General features: G+C 41.9%; 1 protein-coding gene across 3 annotated transcripts in view; it reads right to left on the bottom strand.

Moving 5' to 3' along the window:
- Nucleotides 1-26,954, bottom strand: part of TNC (tenascin C) — an 81,695-nt gene that overhangs the window by 44,057 nt on the left and 10,684 nt on the right. For all 3 annotated transcript variants that reach the window (XM_058672448.1, XM_058672449.1, XM_036496684.2), the window contains exons 2-10: nt 17,069-17,649; nt 13,687-15,096; nt 12,180-12,443; nt 11,102-11,217; nt 10,169-10,325; nt 6,660-6,929; nt 4,726-4,911; nt 4,372-4,461; nt 1,719-1,982 (exon numbers count right to left, since the gene is read on the bottom strand). In XM_058672448.1, coding sequence (XP_058528431.1) covers nt 1,719-1,982; nt 4,372-4,461; nt 4,726-4,911; nt 6,660-6,929; nt 10,169-10,325; nt 11,102-11,217; nt 12,180-12,443; nt 13,687-15,096; nt 17,069-17,525 — 3,214 coding nt within the window. In that variant the 5' untranslated portion in view covers nt 17,526-17,649. The remainder of the gene's footprint in view (nt 1-1,718; nt 1,983-4,371; nt 4,462-4,725; nt 4,912-6,659; nt 6,930-10,168; nt 10,326-11,101; nt 11,218-12,179; nt 12,444-13,686; nt 15,097-17,068; nt 17,650-26,954) is intronic.

Here is a 26,954-nt window from a genome sequence, read left to right as displayed (position 1 = left end):
TTGTTGTCCCTGGTACCAATAACAAGCTCATGTTTATAAAGCTGGGACTGTCAAATCTCTAGTGCACATTGGTTCCATTTTGCCCCCTTTCCTCCACAATTGGTTAAACCACCCCTTCAGAGTATCCTTAAGCATCAGCTTATAGCTGGGTGGGAAGCAGTCTAGAACTGACCACCTGTTTGGACTTCAGGTTCTCTTGGTAGGTTTCTCTTTGCCAGATTTCCCTCTTGCTAATAGACATTCATGCTTTTATATGGACAACAACACATTCAGCTAGACGACTATCACTCCCAGCCTCCTTTCAGTTAAGAACGAGCAATGAAATAGAGAGGCCATTGGTGAGGTTTCTAGAAAGTTTCCTCTGGGAGGTGCACTTATCCCTTCAAGTCCTTTTCCTTTGCTTCTTTCTCCCTCATGCTCCTGGGAACATGGGTATAATGACTGTATTACAGCAACCACGTTGTGACATTGAGATGATTTTGAGAATGGAAGCCAGAAAGTCAAAGGAGCTTGGGTCTTTGATCACGGGGTGTGCCATCCATGAACCAGCAGCTCTATATTTTCTTTGTGAAAGAGGAAGCCAGCTTCTGTCATGCTTAATGACTAACTTGAGAGTACTCTTCAGTGAGTGAAGGTGTTTGCAGACATCCACTGTTTTAGGGCATTTCCAATAGGCTCACTGTTTTAACATGTTTCTGCTTACCAAGTTTCAGCTGGGCCAACATTTCTGCTGTGATACCTTTATTTCTTGCTCCTTACTGCCTCCAGTCATTCCTTTTCCTCAGTTGAGTTCTGCCTGATCTAGTCTTAACATCTACTCTTTCCCAAGGACGATGAGCAGGTGCCCTTGAGTCAACTTAACAGTGTTTTCTGGAGGACCCATTTCTGCTCACGTGCCTTGCTGCTCAGTGTATACAGGCTTTTAAGACATATTTTCTAGTGAAAGAAAATAGTATTACTTGCCAAACCCAGAATAATCAACCTTTCCAACACATATCTTGAATATTTGGTGACAAGTATTAAATGCATTTTTATCTGTTTAGGGAGAGACATTATTTTTCCCTTTGCCTTGTCCATGTACAACTGAGGAGATGTGATAGCAGGTTCAGTGAGCAGAACAAATGAACCGGAAGGGTTACTGTAGGTCAGGATTGAGCTGTCACCATGAAAACCAAATGGGTTAACCTTTTAAGAACTAAGAGAAAAGAAAAACGTGAGAAGGGTACCACAGAGGCTCAAAGATCATATGGAAGTTTTCAGAGACAACCTAGAAGAAAGCAATAGGACTGGAATGGACATATTTCATGGAAAACAAGCAAATTCTTTAAAAAAAAAAAGAATTATTACCAATATCCTTGTCGTCTCTAAAAGAAACCAGATGGAAAGTAAACCAAATTGTTAGACGGAATAAAAAGAGAAATAACTATTTAGAACTTTCTATGAAACACAAAAACGTTAAAACAGAAAACACAAACCTTGGTGCTCAAATTGTACTAGGAAAAAAAATCACTATTTGCCAGAAGGGGAAATTTGCTGAATTAGTTGACAAGAGAAAAATTAATGTTCATGGAAGACAACCAACTGTTTGTTTCCAAGTAGCATTTCAAGGCTTTGTGGGTAAAGAAGGTAGCACAGTTTTCCTTTTGGATAACATGGCTGACAGGAGCCACAACACTTGGGGACACCAGGGGCTTTGGAGGGGACCCAGGTGCACTCACCGGTAGATGCCTTCACCCGTGCAGGCTTGCTCCTATGTCTACCCTTTTCAGCTGTCAGGAGGATGGTGTATTCCTGTCCCGGTTGCAGCCCTCTCAGCGGGTAGGAAGTGGTGTCTCTTGGGAGCTGCACTTCTGCTGATTGACCTGTAGGGGAGCTGTAGTTGAGGCGATAACGGTCGAACTTGGCCATTGGTGTCCTCCAGAACAGGGTCAAGCTGTTGTCTGCGGTATCAGTAACGCGAAGATCCTTAGGGGCATCCAAGTCTTTGAATAAAACAGAAATGAACATTCATTAGGCTATAAGGCAGGGCTGCCTCTGGGACTGACAGCTCACCTGGCTAGACTCCTACGTCTGCTCCATAGGGACTGTATGGCTGCAGGGTAGTACAGTGAGGAAGATCTTCTGTCTGCTGATTTACACCAGTGGCCACGACAGCCAGAGCTGGGTCGATCCAAAGCCAGGAGAATGGAGATTCTTCCAGGTCTCCCACACAGGTATATTTTCCCAAGGGTTTGGGCTGTCCTTGACTGCTTTCCTAGGCCACAAGCAGGCAGCTGGATGGGAAGCAGGGCCACAGGGGCGTGAATGGGTGCCCATATGGGATCTCGGTATGTGCAAGGCAAGGACTCTAGCCACTAGGCTACTGTGCCAGGCTGTCTCCACCTTTTTAAAATGCCCCTTTTTTAGTTCATTCCAGTCTTGTATAGGGTAATGACATTTGGTCAACGATGGAATTCATATAGGAATGGTGCACTCATAAGAATGGAATGGAACTGAATTATTGTTATTGATCAGTGACCCTGTAGCTGTCGACAGGTCAGAGAATAGCACACTCTTCCTGTGTCTGTGGTAATGACCTTGCTGTAAACAAACCACACTGCCAGGTGCATGAAGGTACAGCAATAGCATTATGTTCAAGGTATAATATTTGGCATTGGTCATAAGCTACCAAGCTACTTAAGTGTTTGCTACAGCATGCTTTTAATCATTATTGTAGAGGGTACTCTACGTACCGAATACTGTGCTATGCTATGCTGGCAGCAGCCTTACACATCTAAACCTTGCCCCAGGAGGCCATATTGAGGGGCTGTTTTGCTTAAGGACATTCTATAATAGTCCCATAACAGTGAAATCACCCCACCATGCATTTCTCAGAACAAAGCCCTGTCTTTAGGTGATGCATGACTATAAGCTGCATGACTTTTGGAAGATTAAAATAATGAAATTATATATATATTACAAAATACTACTTAGCTAAGAGCATTTCATATAAATATAATATTGACACAAAAAGCAGCTTGGAGTTGTCAAAAGAATCACATTGAAGGAAAAAAAAAACAGTTTTAACAGTTCACACACTGTGTTGCCATAGCCTGGATATTTTTTTTTATTCCAAAATATATGTGCTGAAACCTAACACCAACGTGATGGTATTTGGATGTGCGGATCTTAGAAGACCCCACAAATGGGACTGGGGCTCCGAGAAAAGAGATCCCAGGGAGGGCTTAGGGCAATCACAGCTGTCTGTGAACCAGGAAGGAGCCCTGATGAGGCAGGACATTTGCTGGACTCTTGATTTGTACTTTACAGTCTTTAGAACTGTGAAAAACTGATTTTTTTTCTGTTGGAAAGCCACAAGTCTGGAGTGTTTTTGTTATGGTAGCCAGAGTGGGCCATTCCGCATAGGATTCCATTAGTGTAGAATTCTTGAAATGGCAAAGTTACAGAGATGAACAGATTAGCAAATGCCAGGCAGAGGAGAAACGAGGCCACTGTAGCTTTGAAGGGTAGCACAGGGGATTTTTCTGCCAGAGGCAGAATGTTCTGCATCTTAACTATAGCAATGAATTCACATGGCTAATTTTTTGATAAAATTGCATGGAACTAAACACACACACGCACACACTAATTGGTGCAAGTAGCATTGGTAAAATCTGAACAAAGTGCACTTCCCAGCTGTGACACTGTTATACATTAATGAAAGATGCTATCCCTTGGAAAAAACTCAGAAAAGGGAATAGGAATTTGTATGACGTGTCATAGCTGCAAGGGAATCTCGAATCATTTAGAATCCAAAGCTGAATAAAGCCAAGCACAGGCGAGGGTGCCCCAGCAACAGGCCCACGTAATGTGGAACCTTGATGTACCAGCACCTGTGTCCTCTTTAACACCTCAACCTTTCCCTTGCTCATAGTAACCTGGAGAGCTCAGGTGGAGGCTGATGGACAGGTGAGGAAAGAGTTTTGTTTGATTTTGTTTTCAGTACCAATTTTCCACAAAAGAAATAACACTTGAACAAATACGCAATGGCTTCAAGGTATGTAGTACTTCTCTGTCCTCATCCAGAGGCAGCAGCTTCAGGATGCTATGGATAAAAGCCAAGACTGAGCTGTGCTTCTGCTCCATTCAAGCTACTTGATGCAAGTTCAATGTTTTCAAAGAGAATCCCCCCAACCCTGATGCGTTTTGGTTACAGAGCAGTAGAAAGGCTGAGCTGATGTGACTTTTGAATTTAAACACCTAGGATAGATTTACAGGCCATTTTCTTCCTGGAGCTTCTGCTTTTTCCGTCTAGCTCATTGTCTGCCTCATCAGCCCTGTCGGTCTGCCAAGCAACAGCCCCATGATGTGGAAATCTAAAATGTGCCTTACCTGTGGCTGCATTGATGGTCGCTGGATCGCTCTCCTTGTCTTCCTTCACGGCGGAGACTCCAATCCCATATTCTGTGCCTGGCCTCAGACCTAAGAGAGAATGTACATGTTGAGATGCAGCCTGAAGCTGAAGAAGCTTGAAGAGGCTCATGAAATCTGCCTTGAACTTGTCCCTGGAGGCTATAACTTCTCAGTGTCTGGAATGTTTTACAAACTAACTTGCTGCAGATTAAGGAGGAATTGCTATGGAAAGACATTTCTCCCTCTAGATGGTTGCAAAACAGGGACATGTGAGAGCAGGTGTTCATCCTTTGAGGCCCTATGGGCTGGCCGCATGGAGGAAATGGAGCTCACCTGTAAGGGTGGTTTTGGTTGTGGCTTGTTGGCTCTTTGAGACATCAGCCTCAGCATGGTCACCTCCCGAGATGGGTGCATACTTAATTCTGTAACTGTCGATGGCTGCCTTGACATTCCTCCATTCCAGGGTGATACTGTTGTCAGTCTGGGAGACACGTCGGAGGTTCCTGGGAGCATCCAGGCCTGTTGGAAAGAAGAAACAATATTTTTCACTGAAAACCCAGAGAGCAGGGAGCTATGAAAGAAGCCTGCCACTAGACAGAAATGACAAAATCACTTCTGCTCCCACTTTTTCAGTCTCCATAGCTAATGCATAAAAGGTAGAGGGAGAGATTGAGGGATGGAGAGACTGAGGGATAGAGAGGTAGAGGTCCTTCACACATGGGCTCATTCTCCAAATGGCTGCAATGGCCTGAGTGATGGTGGGCTGAAGCCAGGAGCCGTGAACTTCATCTAGGTCTCCCACAGGTGTAGCAGGGGTCAAGCATTTGGATCGTCATCCGCTCCTTTCACAGGCACATTAGTAAGAAGTGAATGCGAAGTAGAACAGCTGAAACTCAAGCCAACACTCTGCTGTTGGGATGTGATTGCTAAATACCCTGCAGCACAATGATGACCCCTGATTGCACAGATATTTAAAAATTCTCATTAGTTGGGAGATTCTTGAGTCATTTGTGGTTTTCTCAGTTTTTGTGCTTGAAGAACAACAGCAAATTTACAAATAAGATCCCAATGTGAGAATTGGTCTTTTGTGCCTTCTTGCTTCAGCTTCTAATAACTCGCACAATGCTTACTGAGCACTTAAAAAATTATTTGTTCAGTAAAGGATTAATACCTTGATACTTTTGAAGTAATACCAAGAGCTAAGAGCTGAGATAATTGCTTTACTGTTCATTTTTATATATTTAACATTTTATTTTGTTTATCTGAAATTTAATCAGAATTTTTGTCTGATAACATCAAACAAATATCTATGAAGGTATTCAGAAAGTTCACAAAAATGCATATTATCAGGAAAACTATTTATATATTTCAAAATTTTTTGTATCAAATACAATGCTTTATTTCGGGTCTGACATTGTGACTTAGTGAGTTAAGCCACTCCTAGTGACATCTGCATCCTGTATTGGAGCACTGATTACTCTGTTTCGGAGCCCAGTCCCTGCTAAAGTGCCTGGGAAAGCAGCAGAGGAGGGTCTACATACTTGGGCCCCTGCCACCCCTGCGGAAAACCCAAACGGTGTTCCTGGATCCTGGTTTTAGCCTCACACAACCCTGGCCATTTTGGCCATTTGAGAATGCGGGATCCAAACCAATGAGTGGGAGATCTCTTTATGTCTCTCTATCTGTTTGTCACTTTTTAAAAATAAATCAATCTTAAATATTATTTATGTACTTGGTTTATTTTGAAGAGAGGGGAAAATATAGAAAGAGGGAGAGAGAAAACGGTGGACAGGGAGAGGTCCGTAGATCCCTGCAATGACTGACCAGGAGCCAGGAACTCAATTCAAGTCTCCCATAGCTGTAGAAAGAGTCCAGCTGTTTGAACCACCACCTGCTGCCTCCTATGGTACGCCCTGACAGGAAGCTAAAATTGGCAGTGCAGCAGAAAAATGAACCCAGGCACTTGGATATAGGATGTGGGTTCTCTTAAATGCTAGGCCAAATCTTTAACTTTTTTCCATGAGCCTTCTGAGGGACTCATGCATGTGTATGCAAAGAAAAGTACTTTGAAATATTATTTGGGGACATTTTTCTTTCTTTGAAAAGTAAATAATTGTTACAGTATTTCAAAGTGAAATTTAAAGAGTGGAAATTCTTCCCTCCACTTCTCTTCATCAACTGAGCCTAGGCAACACCCTACATGGAGGCAAATGGAAATGTTGCAATCCTTTGTTTCCTGCACCTGTTAGCAGGGGAAAGCCTGTTACCTGTTGTGAAGGTCTCTTTGGCCGGGTTGCTAGACATGTCACCCCTGCGAGAGATGAGAGACACCTCGTATTCGGTGTCAGGCTTCAGATTCCCGATGGAGTACTGGTTCTCATCGTGTGTGAGCTCGATAACGGTCTGGTCGCCTGGCACGCCTTTGACGCCATAGGAGAGTTCAATGTTGTCGATCTCAGCCAGAGGCTTAAACCATGTAACCAGAGCTGTGGTGTCTGTGACATCTTTCACCTCAATCTGACTGGGTGCATCCAAGCCTGTGTCGGGCAGAAGACACAGAGACAGGGGCAATGTCAAGAACTGTGCAGAGAAGGGACCTTGCTTCAGGTAGATAAGATGCTGACAGTTTGATCTTATTTTACCTTTCTGAATCCCAGTTTCCTCTTTGAGACGTTATACGTGGTGACAGTGATGGCTGCCTTTATGATTTCTACCTTGTTTCAAATACTAGTGCAGACAAGACTTGTGCTGTAGCTAGCACAGAGCCTGGGACATCCTTCCCTTGTGAATGTTATTATTGTTTCTATTCTTACATGGTGGGAACACAGAGGGCTACTTACTTGATCAACAATTGACTTGATGGATGAATTTTCTATCAGAAGTGTTGGGTATATATGCGAGGCAGTAGATTGCTTGGATAGTTGCACGGAAGGCTATTGTTGATGAGAATTCGTTGCCACCCCAAGCCTTGCCTGTCTTTGTATGCTTCTCTTGCCGTCCTTTGTTACTTCCTTCCTTCACTGACAGCCTGCTCCTCAGAGCCTGGGAATATCCTGGTTTTTGTACAAGCTCATCTTTTGTTTTTTCTCCCTGATACCAACCCTTCTCCCACTTAACATCTTGCATGCACCCTTCAAAATACCTCATGCATGCCACCTCCTGACCACCTTTTCTAGCCTTCTGCAATAGGCAAACACACACTGGCTTCCTATGGCTGCAATGGTCCATCCTGAAAGAACATTTCATTGTCTCTCTTTTCTCCTTGCTCTCTGATGGATTTATTTACAGTGTGAATCAGTTTAGATGGGGTTAGTCATTCATTCCAACAGTGGATCTTGGACCTTGTTTAATCTCCAGTATCAAAGCAGGAACATACTATGTATACATACCAAGCATTAATTCTAAGTATAAACACTCCCTTCTTCTACATTTTAAAATAGTTAAGTTCATGTTTCTGCCATTGTTTGAATAGACAATATCACATGAAAGACATTTGGTTTTATTCAGAGAATGAGAAATAATTCATTGTTGATTATGAGGCAGCTACAGAGTTTATTTTTGAAATCTACGTGTTAGTACATCAATGATAATTAACTCACAATGCACAGTGATAATGCTGCTTCAAGTTGACAATGAACGTGCCCATCCTTTACAGCTGCCAGTAGGCACCCAAAGTATTCCTACTACCTTCCTTAGTTCCCCTTTCATTAAGAAGATTCAGCCAAAGACACTGATTTTGAGCTCCTCAGTAATGAAGACTAACATAGTTCTGTGCTTATATCATATGTTTGGTATTTATGTCTTAATTCTGGAGACAGTTTTAAAAAGCTAAAGCTGTAAACCCATCTTTCAGATGTTAGACCTAAAACATAAAGAAGCAGACTTTTCCAAGGTGATAGTAAACGGTGAGGAGGGGACTCCAATTCAGGACTCCTTGAATCCAAACGTATCACACTTTTGCGCTCATATGTTAATTTATCTTTAAAAATCCTCATGTGTCAATCATAGTTATAGCTCAACCTTGATGCAGATGTCAGAGAAAGGGAGGGTTACACATGTTTGGCACCAGAAGCCTATGGCCTTTAAATCTGGAAAAAGCCCAGGTGTGCCAACACAATGGAAAGGTAAATATCTGCCCCCTCTTGTTGGTATTTATGATCATAAGACTTCAAATGTTGGGGTGTTTGTCCTGCAATAAGAAGAAAAGAAAACAGCCAATCCTTAAATTTAGGCTAGAAAGAAACATCCTTTGTATTTTCATTGTGCTGACTCCAATGTGCTTGATCATTCCTGTGCCTTTTTGGTGATCTAATGATTTTTCCTGTTGCTACCTGTCTATTACCTACAGCAGAGAGATGTTGTCAGGACGGTGGAAAACACTTGCTTATGAAGGAGATGATTCTATGAATTGGCTCTGATTTAGACAAAGTGTGCAAATGTTTAAATGTAAGTTTTTTTTTTTTGGTGTCATGAGTCAACAGATTTAACTTTTCCGACAGTGCCCTGCCAAGAAGAATTAATTTCTTAAAGAGTTATCCCATATGCTATCTTGAAATAAACAGAAGTTTTCCTGAATGTTAATGCGAAAGTTTTTTTTTTAAGTTTGCTTTCTGGTAGAAGAGTTCCAAATTCAGAATTTTTGCCCACCAAATGGTCTTAATAATGCCCAATCCTACTCCAAGAATATTTGATATGATTAGTAATGAATACAATTGTAAACATATTCAATGTATATGTAATGGGAGGATGGAGGCAGGCAAAAGGAAGTGATGGAATGAGTAAGAGGAGGAAGGTAAAGAAAAAGAAAAGAGACAGAGACAAAAACAAAGATTGAGACCTTCTCATTTGCTGGTTCAATTCTCAAATGCTCATGATAGCCAGGTCTGGAGCAGGCCAAAGCTGGGGACCTGGAATGCAACCAGGTCTCCTGCATCGATGGCATGGACTCAGCTACTTAAATAACAACCTGATGCTTCCCAGGAGGCATTAGTAGGATTCTGGGATCAGCAGATTCAGGCATTCAAATATGAGATGTAGAGCATCATAAGCCACATCTTTACCCATATCTTGCCCTTTTTGTGAATTTTTATTTAGGTTTTGTTGAAGATATGCAATCAATATTCTGTGTAAACCAGAGACTAAATGCTAGTGATAAGGGGGTAAGAGTTATAAATCAACCTTGGCTTAAACTTGTGGCTCTGATAGTATTAGTTAAATGATGTTAAGGTGATTTAACTTCTCTAAATCTTAGTTTCTACTCTCGAAATATAATAGCATTAATTTTTGTCCTGTGTTTGGCATGGCTCTAATCGAGGATTAAATTAGATGATGTGAGATAGTTTGCAGTGACCTCAATTATTTATCTTAATGTCTTCGTGTCCCTTGTGATTTTGAAACTCCTCTCATCAAGAGATGGCTGTTTCTCCACTCCTCATGTCTGTGAAGGCTTTGGGATGTACTTTGATGGAAGTGATGGAATGCCAGTTTTCATCCTGCTTGGTAGCCTTGTGAACAGGCCCAGGCTAGCATCCTGGGCAAAGGTTGACCATGTAAAACAGGAAGAACCAATCTTGCCTTTGCTATACTAAGCCAACTGGCCCCAGTCCCACTCAGATTCAGGAGTTAACACAGTCAAGAACAGACACATTGCTGCATGGAGCCCAGCTCCAATCCCAAACTTGAGAATCAACTACAGCTAATTGATATAGATGATATGCCACAGAACACTTTGTCAACCAAGGGTGCTGTGGAGTGTGGAGATTTTACTGATACTCACGGGTAGTGGTTACCCTCTTCAGGCCAGGTCCCCGGGTATTGTTTTTCACGATGTGCAGAGAAATCTCATAGTCTTGCCCGGGAGCTAAACCTGTTTGCCGGTAAGAGGTCTCTGGTCTCCTAAGGCTTTTGGTGATTTCTTCCTCATCTTCTTTATTCTGCAAGATACAGGCATGATAGTGATACTTAGAGGAGGTGCCAGCCCCTTCACTCACATGACAGTCTATACTTATCTGTTCCTCTTTGACTCTTTCATTTTATTTTTCATTGGGCACATAATATGCAGATCAAGATGTCAGCTGCCGAGGATACAGACCTAGTAAGCATGCTCCTCAAGTTTGCTTTGCTTTCTCATAAACCTCTTTTTGAAGTGCAAATCAAGCAACACAATGTGAGAGTCCAGGGAATTCCAAAGCCCAGGTCAGCCCTCCTTTGGTAATATCCGAACAGCAGGGAGACTGTTTCATGGTCATGTGGAGTGTTGGTAACAGAGCCCAGGCTTAAATTCAGAAACTATTTTCTATGTCTCACTTGTGCTTCAACACCTGCAGAAAAGGGGTGCTCAAACTCTGCTCACAGTGCAGGGGTTAAGAGCAGAATTCTGGCAAAATCTCAGGGTTCAAATCCCTTCTCCATCACTTATTATATGATGTGGGGCAAGATATGCCTGGAGACATTTTGAGCGAGAGAGATACCATTTCTTCTCTTCTTTGCCTATGAGTAGATTTGCAAGAGTAGAAGGAGTAACTGAACCCTAGTTATGTTTATCTCAGCTCTCCACACTGTACTTACTGAGATGAAGTTAAGGAAAAACCAACGCGATTCAAAATATAGATGCAGACATACAAGATGTAAAGAAATCAAGTATCAAAGTCTACAGCATCCTGTATTATTTTCCAGAGGTTAGTTCTACTAGCTTCTTAGTGCTACTTGCCATGTTCCGGAAGATAATTTCCCATGTTTCAAAAGCAATGTCTAGAGGGTCCCATTCCACTTCCACAGATGTCTCCTTGACAGACTTGAATCTTAGGCCTTCAGGAGCAGGCAAGTCTATAAGGAACAAGACAAACAATATAAGGATGGGATGGATGTCTGGTGGGGGCCACACAGCCATGATGCCAGATTGGATGTTACAGTCAGGTGCTGAAGCCTAGAGCTGGAATCTGTTTTAAAAAATCTTACGGATTTTTCTTCTACTGTGAGGCAGTAAAACTACCATTATGAATGAACCTGATTAAAACACAGTGTTTGACAGACAGGCTGGAATCTGAGTTACATGATGAAAAGCATTGTGCTCTTGGGAAAGTTGGATAGAATGACCTCAATCTTGGTTTCTTCCCCTTGGACGAGGTAAATATTCCTGTCCTCTGGGAATGCCTTGAGTTCTGAGTGACACATTGCACGCAGGCTGCAGAGCCTGTTTCCTGATACACAATATACATTCAATCAACGACAGAGCCAGTGTCTAGCCACAGCTTACTTTTCAAATCTGTAGATAATGAAGATTGCATTACTCTTTAAGAGAACAACTTGAAACTTAACATTTCTACTTAAAAAAATTAGTACAAGTTCCATAGAAACAAACAGCATGCCTCAGCCAGGGCTGCTAAGATTCAAATCTTGTCTCTGTATACATGAACTTTATGAATTGGGTTGAGGCACTTATCTATTCAAAATCTCACCTTCCTCATCAATAAAATGGGTTGAAGAAAAACTCCTTACTGGATTGTGTTAAATGAATTACTATAAACAGTGGTTAAAAGATTTTTTTCCATGGCAGATAATTGTTACCTGCGGTATAGGAACGCCATAAGGGAAACAAGGAAAGAACTGGTGGGAATGAGGCATTTCTATAAGAAACATTTGATGGGCTTACGCAGGTTGAGAATCTAAACAGACATAATCATCCCACGACAATTAGAGAACTGTGGGGTGAAGGTGAGGTGGTGACTTAAAGGGAAGGTAGCACAGTGGGACAGGTGAAGTGTCTCCAAGGAGAACCACTGACTCACAGGTGGCCACCCTGGCACTGACTGGAACGCTCCTCTTGTTCTCCAGAATGGCAAAGACACGGATGAAGTACTCCACACCGGGCTCCAACTCCTGGATGGTGGTGGACGTCTGGTCCCCGGGCACACGGAACTGCATTTCCAAGCCATCTGCTTGTGTGGGTGTGTACATGATGAGGTATTCTGTGACCCGCATCTCGTTGTCCCAGGCCAGGTTGACAGTTTCTTCTGTCACTTCTGTGACAATGAGGTCTTTAGGAGGGGATACTGGCAAGAATAAGAAAGAGCACTGGAGTCAATATCATACCTTTTCGCCGCCTTGATGTATCTTTTCTACTGTCAGCAACAAAAATCTGAAGTTCCCCCCTTGGACACACAATTTTCATTGTCTCCAAATTATAGAAACCCCCAAGGATGCCACTCTGTGGCCCATATTTAGCTGCTGTGTTGGTCATCCATTTGTTCATGACCTTCATGCTGAAGTTCCAGTTCAAGGGTGTGACCCCAGTGATCTTTGCCGCGGCTCCTCTAACTTAACCTCTTGTTAGGCCTCACTTTATACTGACGTGTGAAGTGCTGTCAGGGCCTGGCTCCCCACTCTGGACTGTGAGTAATACATCATTAGCCCGGGCAGGGCATTTTTAGGTTCATCTGGTTTAACATTTGTTTTCTGGATACAAGAAAAGCAAAGGGACTTGCCCAAGTTTGCATGCCTCATCAAGTCTGGGAGCTTGCTGCTCCTCCCTGCCAGCCTAGTGTTTGTTTTTTCCTGTGCCATCTTAAACACAGAGGCATCTTTTTATTCCTGCCTGTCAATGTTAGACATTCTCCAGATAACGTCAAATAGCATGAAGAAAGAAGGTGGCACTCAGCAAATCCAACTGTCACCATCTGTGTTGTGCTTTCCTTTCAAGCATGTTTTTTGAACACGCATTCTGTGCCATGCCCGTGGTATACTGCTCTCATTGCTTGAGCTAAGATGATAATGTGAAGACAGTTTCAGAGACAGGTTTACCTTGTAGGTGATCACAATTTAGTCTTTAGCTGAGTGCACATTTAAATCAGTTTGCTTTATGTAATGTCACTGTTGATTCAATGTAGTTGAGCGTTTGCTTCCATCCAAACAGAAGAATTTCATTTGCTATTAATTCAGTGTCAGTAACAAATAGGAAAGGAGGTGAGTGTTGGGCAAAAACAAAGTTTTACTTCATCTACTACCTTGGGGCACTTTGATGTGAAATTCAAGGTTGGCATGTGCAAACACTAGGTCTATGATGCATTAGTTATGTGTCACTGAGACAAAGACACAATCCTTCTGAGCCTCTTCACCAGGAAACTCTGTCACAGTGAATTAATAGGTCTCCCTCCAAGAGTTAAGATGTGTGTATTTAACCTAATATATTAAGATATTGAAAGAGTCTGTATGATAGATAAACATAACTCTGCAGCTCACACCAGGTAGACACGTCACTGCAGCCATCATCATGCTAATTTGCACAGGGACACTCACCCTCTGAGCAATCTTCTCCGGTGTAGCCCTCGTTGCAGATGCACCTGCCGGAGACACACTGGCCCAAGTTACTGCAGTCACGGGGGCAGGAACGCTGCCCACAATCCACACCCGTGAAGCCCTCATGGCAGATGCAGTGGCCATCCTCACAATGGCCCTGACCATGACAGTCATTGGGACACCTTCGTTCCTTGCAGTCTTTGCCCGTGAAACCTTCATAGCACACGCATTGCCCATTCACACAGCGTCCCTGGCCATGGCAGTCATTCAGGCAGGAGAGTTCTGCACAGTCGGGGCCAGTGAAGCCGTCCTCACACACACACTGCCCCTCCACACAGCGGCCCCGGTGGCTGCAGTCCCTGGGGCAGCGGCGATCACGGCAGTCTTCTCCCGTGTAGTCATCGTCACAGACGCACATGCCATTTACACAGCGCCCATGCTGGTGACAGTCATTGGGGCAGCTCATATCACTGCAATCATAGCCTTTGAAGCCCAGCTCACATATGCACTTGCCTTGCACACAGCGGCCCCGGTTGTGACAATCACTGGGACACCGCTGCTGGCTGCAGTCCTCCCCGGTGTAGCCTTCATCACACACACACTGCCCATTGACACAGCGGCCACGGCCACTGCAGCTGTTAGGACATTGGAGTTCACCACAGTCTGCGCCTGTGAACCCATCATCACACTCACATTGCCCATTGAGGCAGCGGCCATGGTGGTGACAATCAGCAGGGCATCTCTTCTCACTGCAGTCTGCACCTGCAAAACCATCATCACACACACACTGCCCTTCCTCACAGCGGCCCTGGTTATGGCAGTCATTTGGACAGGTGAGTTTGCCACAGTCTTCGCCAGTGAAGCCTTCTTCACAGTAGCAGGTGCCATTGACACAGCGGCCCCGGTCAAAGCAGTCATTGGGGCAGATGAGCTCACTACAGTCTTCACCTGTAAAGCCCTCATTACACACGCACTCATTCTCCACACACCGCCCTCGGTTGTAGCAGTTGTTGAGGCACAGGGGCTCATTGCAGTCTTCACCAGCAAAGCCATCCTGGCATACACACCGGCCATCTATGCATGTGCCGTGCTCCTTGCTGCAGGGCACTGGGCAGATCTCCTGGCTGCAGTCAGTGCCAGTGTAGCCTTCAAAACAGATGCAGACCCCATTCACACACCGACCTTGGTCATTGCAGTCACTGGGACAAGCCAGCTGACTGCAGTCCTCGCCAGTGAAGCCCTCATCACAGACACATTGTCCGTCGAGGCACTGGCCTTGAAGATGGCAGTTATTTGGGCATTCAGGCTCAGAACAATTGGGTCCTTTCCAGCCAGGTTCACAAATACAACCACATCCTTCAGTGCTGAAGTTGCCCCGGCCACTGCAGAAGGGCCTGGTGTCCAGGCGGCCTGCAATGAAGAGAACAAAGGCTCTTAGCTGAATTCAAGTGGCAATTTTTTTTGGTGTCTATCCACAAAACTCAGACCCAAATTCAGGCACGTCCTGCATTGAAAATCAACATCTTAGTGTATGTAATCTGATGGATTCATATCCAACAACAGGTAGGAGTTCTTAACCTGGATTCTTTGAAATTGTATGCTTGAGTGCAAAGGTGTGTGTGTGTGTGTGTGTGTGTGTGTGTGTGTGTGTGTTTAGCTATGAGCAGAAGCTTCATAGTATGAATTGCATTTTCAAGGAGTCCCATGACCCAAAGGACTATGAGTCCCTGTGTTATGGCATGCAAGGTGATCAGCTAGGTTTCTGCTCCTCTGGTACCCTGTCAAGGACAGGACTTTAACAGATGCTCATTCTATAACTGTGGAACTGGCTTATGCTTACTCTGACTCAATGGCTTATAACACAATCTAATCTCTTTGGAGCTCAGTTTCCTTGTTGGTCAGGGGGATCAAGAGTCAAGTTCACTGGGATTTATAAATAAAGACATTAAGAACTAATTCGTGTATTACTTGGAATTTTCTGTTTCCTTTTCCAAATCCTTTTTTTTTTTTTTTTTTGGTAGGTTGACTCAAGTGTAAGTTAATGACTAAAACTTTCTAACTTGCTCAGGACATCTTTCAGTTTTTTTTTTCTGCAGAACTCTCATGTGCCTCAGTGTTTTCCTCTAAGTTTCCTAAAGGCTGACATGCTGGGCTGATCTGAAAATTCAGAGTCAGAGCTGATCTGACTAAACAGTGTCTTGGACCAACTTGCAAGAATAGTGGCATAATCTTCAAGGAGGCCACAGAGAAGAAATACAGCTTGCTTCTACATTCTCTGCACCTGGATACACTCTGTGTTAATACATTTATCTGCATTATGACAGATGTGGGTAGTTAGAATCTATGTCCACTCTGGTGGCTGCTGACGACATGTGATTCTTAGAAACCTGCAGTTTGTCCTCATGCATATTCCATGCTTAGTGATTAAGTTGGTTATTGAAATAATTACCAAAGTATCTCCTGATAAACTTTTTTGAGTAGCAAAATAGAGATTTTTTTATCTGTGATTTAAAGCTGTCAAAATGCCTGTAGTTCTATTAACCTTATGGAATGGATTTAAAGATGCAACTGGAAAGCAGACAAAGTTCTTACAGTTGATAAAATACTAGTGGCATAGTGTAGACTCTGAAAACATAGGAACACATTCAAAGCCTCTATCCCTTACTATGTGCCGTGCCTTCTTGTGGCAATAGTTCAGTTTCTTTGGGTCTCAATTGTTAGATCTATAGAAGCGGTTTTCAGTCTTATTCAAATGGTTGCTGGGAAGAGTAAATGAAATAATAATTGCAGTGTGCGATGCTTAATTCACTATTATCATCATAATCATCAAGCCATTAAACTGGGACAGTTTTTTTTTAATGCCCACACAGTCTGCATCATCTCATACAATGTTGAACATTTGGAAGAATGCTGAGATGTGGAATATTGTGACTTAAGTCCAGCTATGCAAAGGACCTTTGAGGGTCCCCTTGTCAGCTTTCCTATTTGTACAATGAAATGATCATGAGATTTTAACAATAGCTTTTTAAGAATGCCATTTAGGACATGAATTTCATTGTAAATTTATAGGGTTTGGGGTAGAGATTGGGTTAGAATTCATGGTTAAATAAATTTCTGCGAGTTAGAATGAAACAACCTTTTTTTTTTTTTAAGGCAGTGGTTTTCAAAGACCTAAATATCCCCCGAGCAACATTTTCTACCATAACTTCTCCAAGAACAGGAGAGAGGTGATTCTTATTTAATCATAAAATCTCTTTGTAATGAACGCCTGATAAGGCTAATTTCCCAGGAAACCCAATTTGGAAGCAACTGGTGTATCTGGCCATGCTCATCATGTCTCCCCATCACACAGTGAGGGACCAGATCAACCACCAGCTTGTACCTTCAGCAGCCTGGGGACAGCAGCCGACTCCCATGGTGCACTGCTCCCTCAGGGAGGACACCAGGCTTTCCAGCTCCTCCAGCCTGTTGAGGAGCTCCTTGACATCAGGAGCTGCGGCACAGCCACAGGCCCTGCGCGGGATGTTGATGCGATGTGTGAAGACAATTTGGTTTTCCCCATTTACTGTATGTTCCTGGAAGCTTTCACTGGGCTCAGGTGCTGGAGCGAGGTCTTTCTCGCCACTGGCTGATTCTAGATCCACTGAACATTGGGAGCCCATGGGCAGCTTGATATTGTAGACATGGTTAAACACCACTGGGTGATTCTCTTCTGGCAGGGTAACGTTCACTCCACTCTGTCGCTTGTGCCGGATGATTCTTTTGAGTACACCGCCTTCAGTAGATAGGACAAACAAAGCCAGGAAAATGCCTGGAAACAGCCAAGTCACAGCCCCCATGGCAGAGGTGGGGGTTGCTAGAGTTTTAAGATTTTTAGGGCGTCTCACTGGAGTAGAATTATAGAATCTGAAGCACAGGACAGAATCCAAATCAGTCGTCCTTGATCTTTTAAAAATTTATCTTCTAGAAGTAAATGAAAACAAAGAACAAACTTGTTAGTACCTGTTACTGTTGGAATCAACACAATTACAGTGAATATTGCTTTTATATCTCCTGTGCTTGAAGTTTGCTAATATTAATTCTTTATATACTTTAGTGCTAATATAAAATGGAGTCAAAGAAACCTGCATTCTTAAAGAAGCAATTCTGACCACTGTTAAACTTCTGGAAACCCAAAGAGATGGCAGACATGGAGGAAGTGGTTCGGTGCTGAAACAGGACAGAATTAGGAATGTGTCTTGGCTGTAACCTTAGGCCCTTGGGCAAGTTTGCTTTACTTCTTTTTCTATGTGATGAAAATCCTAATAACTAGTGGCAGGGCTACAGGGTGACATTAGTGAGAAAGTGAGAACAAATTATTCTTGCTGTCATTGATTTCATCAATATTTACTAGATAAGGCTCCTGAATGAGTCATTCAGATGGCATGAAGTCTACAATAACTCCAGCCCCTCACTGATCCTTCAAAGTGATTTTAACACCATCTGCCAATTCTCTTCTGTCATAGGAGGCAGAGATTAAAATGAAGGACTCCAGAAGGAAAACTGAACTGAAATCTTACTAGTTATGTGGCTGTCAGCATAACAGTCTATCTTTCTACACCCCAGAGCCCTTCTTTGATTTAGTTCCCAAAGCTTCAAAAGTCCAGTTTTCAGAAGAGCCAAAGAGTGTTCCTGAAGGAGTTGTCCACAGTGAAATCCATGGCAAGAGATAACTTAGAAAAGCTGTACTTGAGCCTCCCAAGTCTTCTTGAATCAACAAGAACTGCTAGACTGTGCGTTGTGATGACCGCAGCAGTCATCAAAGCTCTGTGGGTAGCAGAGATAAAGACCAAATGTCTACTCTCAGAGAACATAGCAATAAAAGAATATGAGATCATTGATTCCATGCTTGGAGAATAAGGTAAGGATGAGTATAAGTGATGAATGCTGTGGTATAGAATAAAATGTGAAGAAGAAATTCATTGTCAAAAAGTGATAGGTTTTGGCTTATCCAAAAGGATGGAATTTAAGTTGGGCCTTAGATGACAAGAAAGCTCAGATGGACACAGAGTATGTGGTGGAACGTAATACTGTGAAGCACCTCTCGTTCTGCTAACGCCATCTTACTCAGTTGTCTCTTAGTTAGTCAACTGTGGGTGCAAGCAGGTAGCAGAAGAATCAGGGATGTCGAAGCTGATTGGTATAAATTATTGAGTAAAGATAGATTTATGTGAGAACAGTCCCTATGTTTGTGAAGTCACTTGTGCTCCTCTTTAGTTAGGAAATAGAATTGCCATTTTTAAAATAACTGAGAAACTACTTGGTCTTCAGTAATCGTTTCTGAAAGGGACGTTTCCCTATATCTTTGTTATTCTTCTTTCATATATTCTGTTTGTTACCTGTATTTATGCTTATTAGCTGCGGTATTTAGATCTTTTCTCCTATAAGATTTCTAAGTTTTTTCCCCAGCAAGATCTTGTCCCAGGGATGGAATACATCTACATTGTGCTCACAATGATAGAAAGGCTTGGCAGAACAGGGAGAGTGGCAGGCAAAGTCGCACTGAGCACGGTGTCTGCACAACTGAGCAGGGGTCTGCAGATGAAGACAACAACTGCACATTTGATCAAGAATGTCCTACCCACATCCCAATTGTTTACATACTGGCTTTGACCAGCTCTCCATGTAGTGTCTACTTAGGGCATTTTGTCTTTGTTTAGGAGAGTGAAATGCTCTTTTCTCAGCACTTATTCTTATTCAAATTAGTGTTCTAAATAAGAGTTTGTGGGTCTGTGATGTAGGTAAAGCCACAGAATGAAGATTAGTATGAAGAGAAAAGCTTGAGATGTACCATTCTCTAGAACCAATTTGACCCATCTGTTTACTGGGCAAATATTTATTGAAAGCATACTCTTTTGGGATAATTGCTTTAACTCCCTTTGCCTTCACAAAGTTTTTCTTCTCATTGGTTCTGAGCTTTTATTTATTTAGTTTTTTCTTTTTTGAGAAAGGGCTATGGGCCAAGCTCCATGAAATGATTTTGGACTGCTACCCAACACATTTTTGTGAGCTATTAAATGGCTAAAATTACCATCTAAAAAGGTATTTGAGTTGTTGATTGAGGCTTCAAGGCAATGAGTTTAGAGTATAATGACCAGAATGTGGGGTGGGTTGAGGAATTTCCACTGTATTTAAGAGATGGGTGCTGATACAGCCAATGTTGCACTGTTTTGGGGGGATATATTATTCTTGAATGTTGTGTATTTTCATTGACTCACGGTGGTCTGAAGATCAATGAGTACTTTTGTGCTTTGGGAAAACCCATGGTATCATCAGAATTATGGGAAGTGCTTAGACTTCGGAATTAGACACACCTGGATTCAAATGCCATTCATTAGTCCTGTAGCTTTGGCAAGCTGCTTATCTTCTCTAGGCCATGATCTCATTTATAAACTAGGAATAAAATTCATTTCAGAGAGAATTAAGGAATACAGATTTGTACAGAAAGCCCAGGACATGGTGTTAAGCTCTAGTAAGTACTCATTAAATAGTAGCTTCTATTTTGTTGTGTCCTCAGGAACAAAACCTAGTGAGATAGCATACTAATACCTTTCTTTTACTGACATCTGAGCTTGACCTTCTTCTTGAGTGCAATGTTAAATTTGGCAGCAACTTGGCTCCAGATCAAAGAGGTGCAGAATCACCTAGGGCTGAGTAGGTAAGCTGTATGAAGATGAATGTGCTGTAACTGTAAATATTTCCACCAGAGAGGGACAAGATCTAGGTAGAGTAATAATTTTTAAGAATATAAAATGTTATCAAGCAGACAACTTGTAGGTTTGTCTCCTATGAGGATAGAGTTAAGGAATATTAGTTGAATTTGTGGTTTGAGATACCAGGTTAGACATAAAGAATCAAGTTCTGATAATATGGCTTTTAGAATTTCAGGATAAGTAATTTATTCCACTGAGATTCTTAAAATAGTACAGGCAGGTTATTGTGTTTACAGGATGTGTTCAGGAATGAAAGGTCTGGAAAATACATTGTCGGAGGAAGGGATACCAATGAACCTGTGCATACTTTTCCTGTAGTTGAGAATAAATAAGCTTGAGGAAACGTTACAAGGCAAAAATGCTGGGCAAGCCGATTCTACTTTTTGTGGCTCCATAGGACAGAATAAGTGCCAGTTGTGTGTGTGTGTGTGTGCGTGTGTGTGTGTGTGAGTGACAGAGAGACAGAGAGAGAGAGATGAACAATGAGAGACGATTGCTTGTGAGGAGGCAAATTTCAGCTCAATAGAAAGATTTGTTATAGGTGGGAATTGTCACTCAACAGAAAAGGATGTTTTGAGAAGGTGACAAAGGGTGTCATGAAGAGGCATAGCATTTACACAGATGTTGGTCTCATATCAGGCAAAGGATTATATCTAAGCTCTACTGCCTGCCTCACAAAAGATGCCTAATGCAGAATTACCCATGTGTGGATCAACTTTTAAAGCCAAATGAATAACCATGAATTGCAAAATTCTTTTTAGTGAGATGTCTAGGTGTCTTTATCCATGTTTATGTCTCATGGAGGAAAAAATCTGCGTTCTATGGTTTGGATGTTAAATGTGGCACAGAATGTTTTAAATGTTTGGGGTCCCAGCACTGGAGTGTAACCTTTAGGGGATGTGGTCTGGTGAGAAGTCTTCAGGTCATTGAAGGGAACTGTGCCTTCTTTCTCTTTGCTTGAGATCAAACTGCATGCCTGGACACACTGCTGTCATCCTCTGCCTTTACCAGAAGACAAAAGCAGTGGGCTACCCAAAATCAGACCTGAATTTCCGAAACTGTCAGCCAAATCAATTACTTCTCTTTAATAATTTGGCTGCCTATGAGATCGGTTTGAGAAAGTTTAGCAAATTTGAGTTCATTTTGTAAGTATTAGCCATACATGGTTATTAAAACTATAATTATATTTGGACAGGAATTTAGCTTATTGTTTAAGATGCTGGTTAAGACACCTGAACCCCAACTGGAGTTCTTTGGCTAGTTGTCAAATCTTTCATGTCTTCCCCCAGGAGAGCTGTTTGGTAGGTAGGCTTTGGAAATCAGCATGGAATAAATTATCAGCTATTTTTAGGCACATGGCTACAGGACAAAGATGATAGCTACATGAAGGAATCCACACTCCGTGAATTTTGCCCTGGTCACAGCTGGAGAGAAAATAATTTTGTTTCTAGATAAATAAAATTATCCAACTGGCTAGAGTCATATTTCTGAATTAGTTACTCATGACTTCATTTTTAGTATCTCATGGAATGTTTTAATCTTGTTGACTTGGGCAGGATGAGAACTGTCTTTGTTTAGGAGGACAAAGAGGATTCCTACCGTTTAGAAATCCAGATGAATTTGTTTCCACATTGTGTTGGAAACACACGAGGCAGCTTATACCAAATTCTTCTTCTCGCTTACAGGCAAGAGAATTTTACTGTGCATAGTTAGTCAACCATGGAGCTGCTTACATGGGCATTCTTAGATGTTCTAGAAATTCCTCACTTCTTGTCCTTCCCAACACCCATAAATTCCTTCTTGGAATGTGTCAGGAAGAAAGAGGAGCCAGGAAACAGCCATCAGTGTGGATTTTTTCCGTGGATATCTGATCCCCAAAGTTGAGTGATCCAGCACAACCTGTGTCGTAAAAGAACTGAGAAAACCCTAAGCGCCAAACCAAAGACTTACTCCAAACCTTAGCTGTTCAAATTCTAGCATTGTGTAGCAGTTGTACATTTGAGTGATACAATGACTGATTCAGTTCTCAGTTAGGATGCTAGTGGGGCTAGCAATCATCTCAGAGGCCTGGGGATCAATTCATTTGAAGATTATTTATTCTTACATTAAATGGAGATGTGCTGAGTAAATGTTAGAACAGCCTAAAGGATAGTCCAGGGGTGGTGGGGGATGTTTCAGAGAGCCCGGATGGATAGATCTTGTCCTCAATGAATCCTCAATCCAGTAAGGGAAGCAGACAAATAAATATTCTTGTTGGGAAGAATGACAAGTGATAACATTAACGAATACCCCATAAGAGTACATGAAGTGTTTGAGACTCTCTGCTGCAGACTCAGTCAAATACTGTTAGATCCTGGCTATGCCACTTAGTATTAATTTAAGCCATATGGTATCTCCATTTTTCAAAGAGAAAAAAAATGGTTGCGTAGTGGCAACTCCATATGGTTTCTAGCAGCTGTGACCTTGCATGTATAACATTATCCCCGTGGGACTCAATTTTCTCATACGTAAAGTGGTAACACTAGTCTGAACAGCAAAACACAGTTTTTCAAGCTAAAAAAACTGTTTAAAGTAGATAATACATGTAAGACACTCAGGAGCTAACACTTGAGAGGAGGGAGCCATTTGAAACTGGTATGTATGATTACTTGTAACGTTTCAGTGGAAAGACAGCTGAAGGCTCATGTTGGAAGGAAGAGAAATTCATAAAAGAGTGTTGGGAAATCCCCTCATGTTCACTGATGCTTTTTTCCATGGAAGTGTATAATTCTTAGGGCTCCAGTTTGTCAAGCAACAGGAACACCCTGCAATCCTTCCGGGAATAGACAAGCTGTGTCTATAGCCCTGGTCTCTCCCCTAGCTTATCTACTTAGACTCAGTAGCAGGAAAAGCAAGTGAATGAGCCAGGGTGCAGCTCTATTCTGGGAGGTCAGTAGCCTGGCCAAGGTTTCTCAGACACAGTGCTGCTACTGGAATGGTTGTCTGTACTCTTGAGCCAGGGATTTCTCCAGAACACATTGCCTGTGGTTTAGTCTTTCAAGGCTGTGCTCATAATGGGAAACATTTGGCCCACCTTCTCAGCACTTTCCATTGACACAAACAGACACCAGATTGTAGAGTTAACGTTGTGCTTGAGCAGAGCTTAGAGGCAACTGTGGAAGGACACTGAGTAAAGGACATCTAGCACTCACACACATTCTGTTGCACGTGGTAGGCACTGCTACTCAATAACTACACATTTCTGGGGCCCCATATGATGACCTAGGAAGTTTGTGGTGGGCATCCTGAAAGAAATAAAAATGTGGGATATCCAAATATTGGATAAACAGGTCTTGGAAAATCAGAGATAGTTTACTAATAATAGCAAAATCAAAACAAATTCTAAACAGACACGATGCTGTTGTAGAGATGACGTAACAACATGCATTGGAAGCTTCTAGAAAGCCTTGAAAGAACAAATCTATCTGTCATTCAAGACACAGCTAGAAAAAAAAATCACTGGAAAACTTCGTCAGATGACTTCAACACTCTCTTCTGAACTGAGTAAGTGATCTGATATTATTTCCCTTATATATTATTAGAAAGGAGGACTTGGGGTTGAGCTGGTTATGTATCCTTAACTCTTTCAAGAATTATCCAAGTTGCTGTGTATTTATGCCATATTATAAGCAATTAGTATGTATGCAATTAGGTTGTATTCATTCTATAAGATCCAGGTAGGCAGGGAACTTGAGGGGTTCAAAAACTTCACTAAAATGCAATGAAAGAAAAATGAAATAGTTTCATGGAATTTTTGGAGTCCTCTCATACATCTGAGACATTGTTTCCTGAACCTAGAACACCAAACACTGTGTGTATAAAATATAGCAAATGCACAATAAGGTTGCAAAAATGAATACAATAAAGCTAAGTACATTTTCTGATTGAACTTACATATAAGACTCTCACATTTGTGGAATCAGTGCAGGAATAAAATGGTTTTATCTTCTTGGTGGCTCTAATACTAGCAGTTCTCCTGTGATCTCTTCTAGGGCAAAATGTTATCAAGAAATTCATCACATTCTGAAGTCTATAGTTAGTTTATTATCTTTCACTCAGTTATGTAGCGATTGCTGATTATGTATCACACATTATGCTAAGTGTAGTGATTACAGAAGTAAATCAGACAGTCCTGTCTTCTTCCCATGAGATTCTATGACGCCAATATCCTTACAGCATTATTAGAAATCCTAGGGCTATCTGCTCTGAGACAAACTTTCTATGCGAGCAAGATCATCTGCACTACCAGGAGGTGGGCTTGAGCAGGGCTGCTGTGAAACTCAGGTTTTGATGTGAAGGAAGCCTCCGTTTTAAGATCAGATCACCTCCCTCCTTCCAAAATTTTAACTTTTCATTACTAACTTTATGCTCCAGGAGACTTGAGGCTCTCCAATACAAAGGACAAGAGATAGAGCAGCTGCAAGAGAAGTTAAGGCCGATCACTCCCCGTGTGACCTTGGGCGAGTCACATTCACTTTTTAGATTTGAGTTTTCCCTGTAAAATAAGCAATTGTGTATAGACTCCCACTCCAGGACCTCTTTGGTTCTAGTAACCTTGGTTCATGGCTAATTTGGCAACTTTTCTGTAGGGCTTAATTTTGATTCCACGTTAGTTTAAAGTCAAACGGTCAGTATCAAACAAAGCTCCTAAGTGCTGCTGCTTTTCTTAGTGACTTGGCTTAAGGTCGTGGTGGTGCTCCATAGCTGCCTCCTTTCTCCCACCCCTTGAACAGAAGCTTCACTACCAGCCAAATTAAATCCACAAATATCAAATCCATAAAATATTTCCGACTAGACCCAATAATGAGATTCATATTTGTGGTTGAGTATACCTAAGAGAAGTTTTGACGAATTATGACTGGATGCATTGATACATTCAGACCACAAACTGACCTAGTAGGGTCTGGTTTTAATTTTTGAAATAAAATTTCTGCAGAATACTTGCTTTTTCTTTTCTATTTCTAGCCTAGACAGAAAATAAAAATAAAAAGTGGGTCTGACCAGGGAGCAATAATATAGATTCCTATAAAATTTTGGAAAATAATTCAAACATAGATTTCAATTCGTTTCCAAATAGGACAATGACCTCTTCTGTTTCAGCCTTCATCCAGAATTTTGAGAAATACAGTTGGCTCTTTCATGCATACTGGGGAGAGATTTTGAGTCCTTGAGTTAAGGGTAAGAAGTTAGAGTGATCAACAAGGGAAAGATTGCAGGCTGATTCACACCTGAGCCGTAAATAAGAGAATTTCTGAAAAGAACTCTGTGGCCTAGCACCCTTTATGAAACTACTAACAGTCATGCAATTTCACAGATTAAGTCCCATAGGGTTTTGAAAATTGATAAGAAGTCAGTGCTATCGGAGAAAAAGAATGTAACATTTACAGAGAAGACATAAGATATAACTTACCTACGAGGGAGTCATGGATAAAAATCTTATAATTATCTCAACTGTGACTCCTGGGAAGCTTTTCAAGGTTTTTGGACAGAGTCAGTGGAGACATGGGACTAGAAATGCTGGGCATATTAATAATACACATGACCCAGGTGTTAGTATATTCTTTCCTTTTTCCTTCTTTTCTATCCTTATCAGTAAACAAAATGGAGTCAACGTATTTTTAAAAAGACAGCATGGGCAAATGTTTACTCTAGTGGCAAAGACACCTATTAAGATGCTCATATCCCACCACTGGCACACCTCGGTTCAACTCCTGGCTGCAGCTTAAACTCTACCTTCCTGCTAATGCAGTCCCTCTGAGGCACTGATACTAGCTCAAGTTCCTGCCACCCACAGTGGAGACCTGGACTGAGTGCCAGGCCCAGTCCCAGTTTGGAACCTGGTCCAGCCCTAGCCATAGCAGATATTTGGGGGTGCTGAATAAGTTATTGGGAACATTATTTCCTTTCCATTTCTCTCTCCATTCTCTTTTAAAAATTTTTTTTGCTCCCTCTTTTCCTCTCTCCTCTACTTTTCACTCTGTCTCTCAATAAAAAATAATGGAAAGAACCATATTTCAGAGGTGGTTTGAGTACTTATTAAGAGTTTGAATTGCTTTGGAGTGATGATAATGTGTTAATTTCTGTTTGTTGATATAACCTTCTGGAACTTTGAAGAAATATCTGTGGCCCTGCTCAGATTCAAGCGAAAAGGCGTTCTGATGGATTTACAGAACTACACAGATTCTCAAATCTTTTTCAGTCCGATATGCTGATACTCAAAGTCATAGAATTCTGCTTGACTTGACTGGGATTTGCTTCAGAGGGGGCCAAATGGAGCCAGAGACAATTGAAACAATCTTTATGAACCAAGTTCAATACAGTTCGATAGGTTTTGTTAGAAGATTAGAAGCATAAGACTGAACTGCTGGACAAAACTGGAAATGTGCCAGTAATTAATTTGTGTGACAGCCAGCAAGGGAAACATACTTCATCTCTATTGCCTTTCTGAAAATGTGACCATTTAGATAATACCTAATG

This window comes from Ochotona princeps, chromosome 14, assembly GCF_030435755.1.
Source record: "Ochotona princeps isolate mOchPri1 chromosome 14, mOchPri1.hap1, whole genome shotgun sequence".
NCBI lineage: Eukaryota > Metazoa > Chordata > Mammalia > Lagomorpha > Ochotonidae > Ochotona > Ochotona princeps.
The sequence above is the reverse complement of the archived record's forward strand: the minus strand, read 5'-3'. Positions and strand labels throughout refer to the sequence as shown.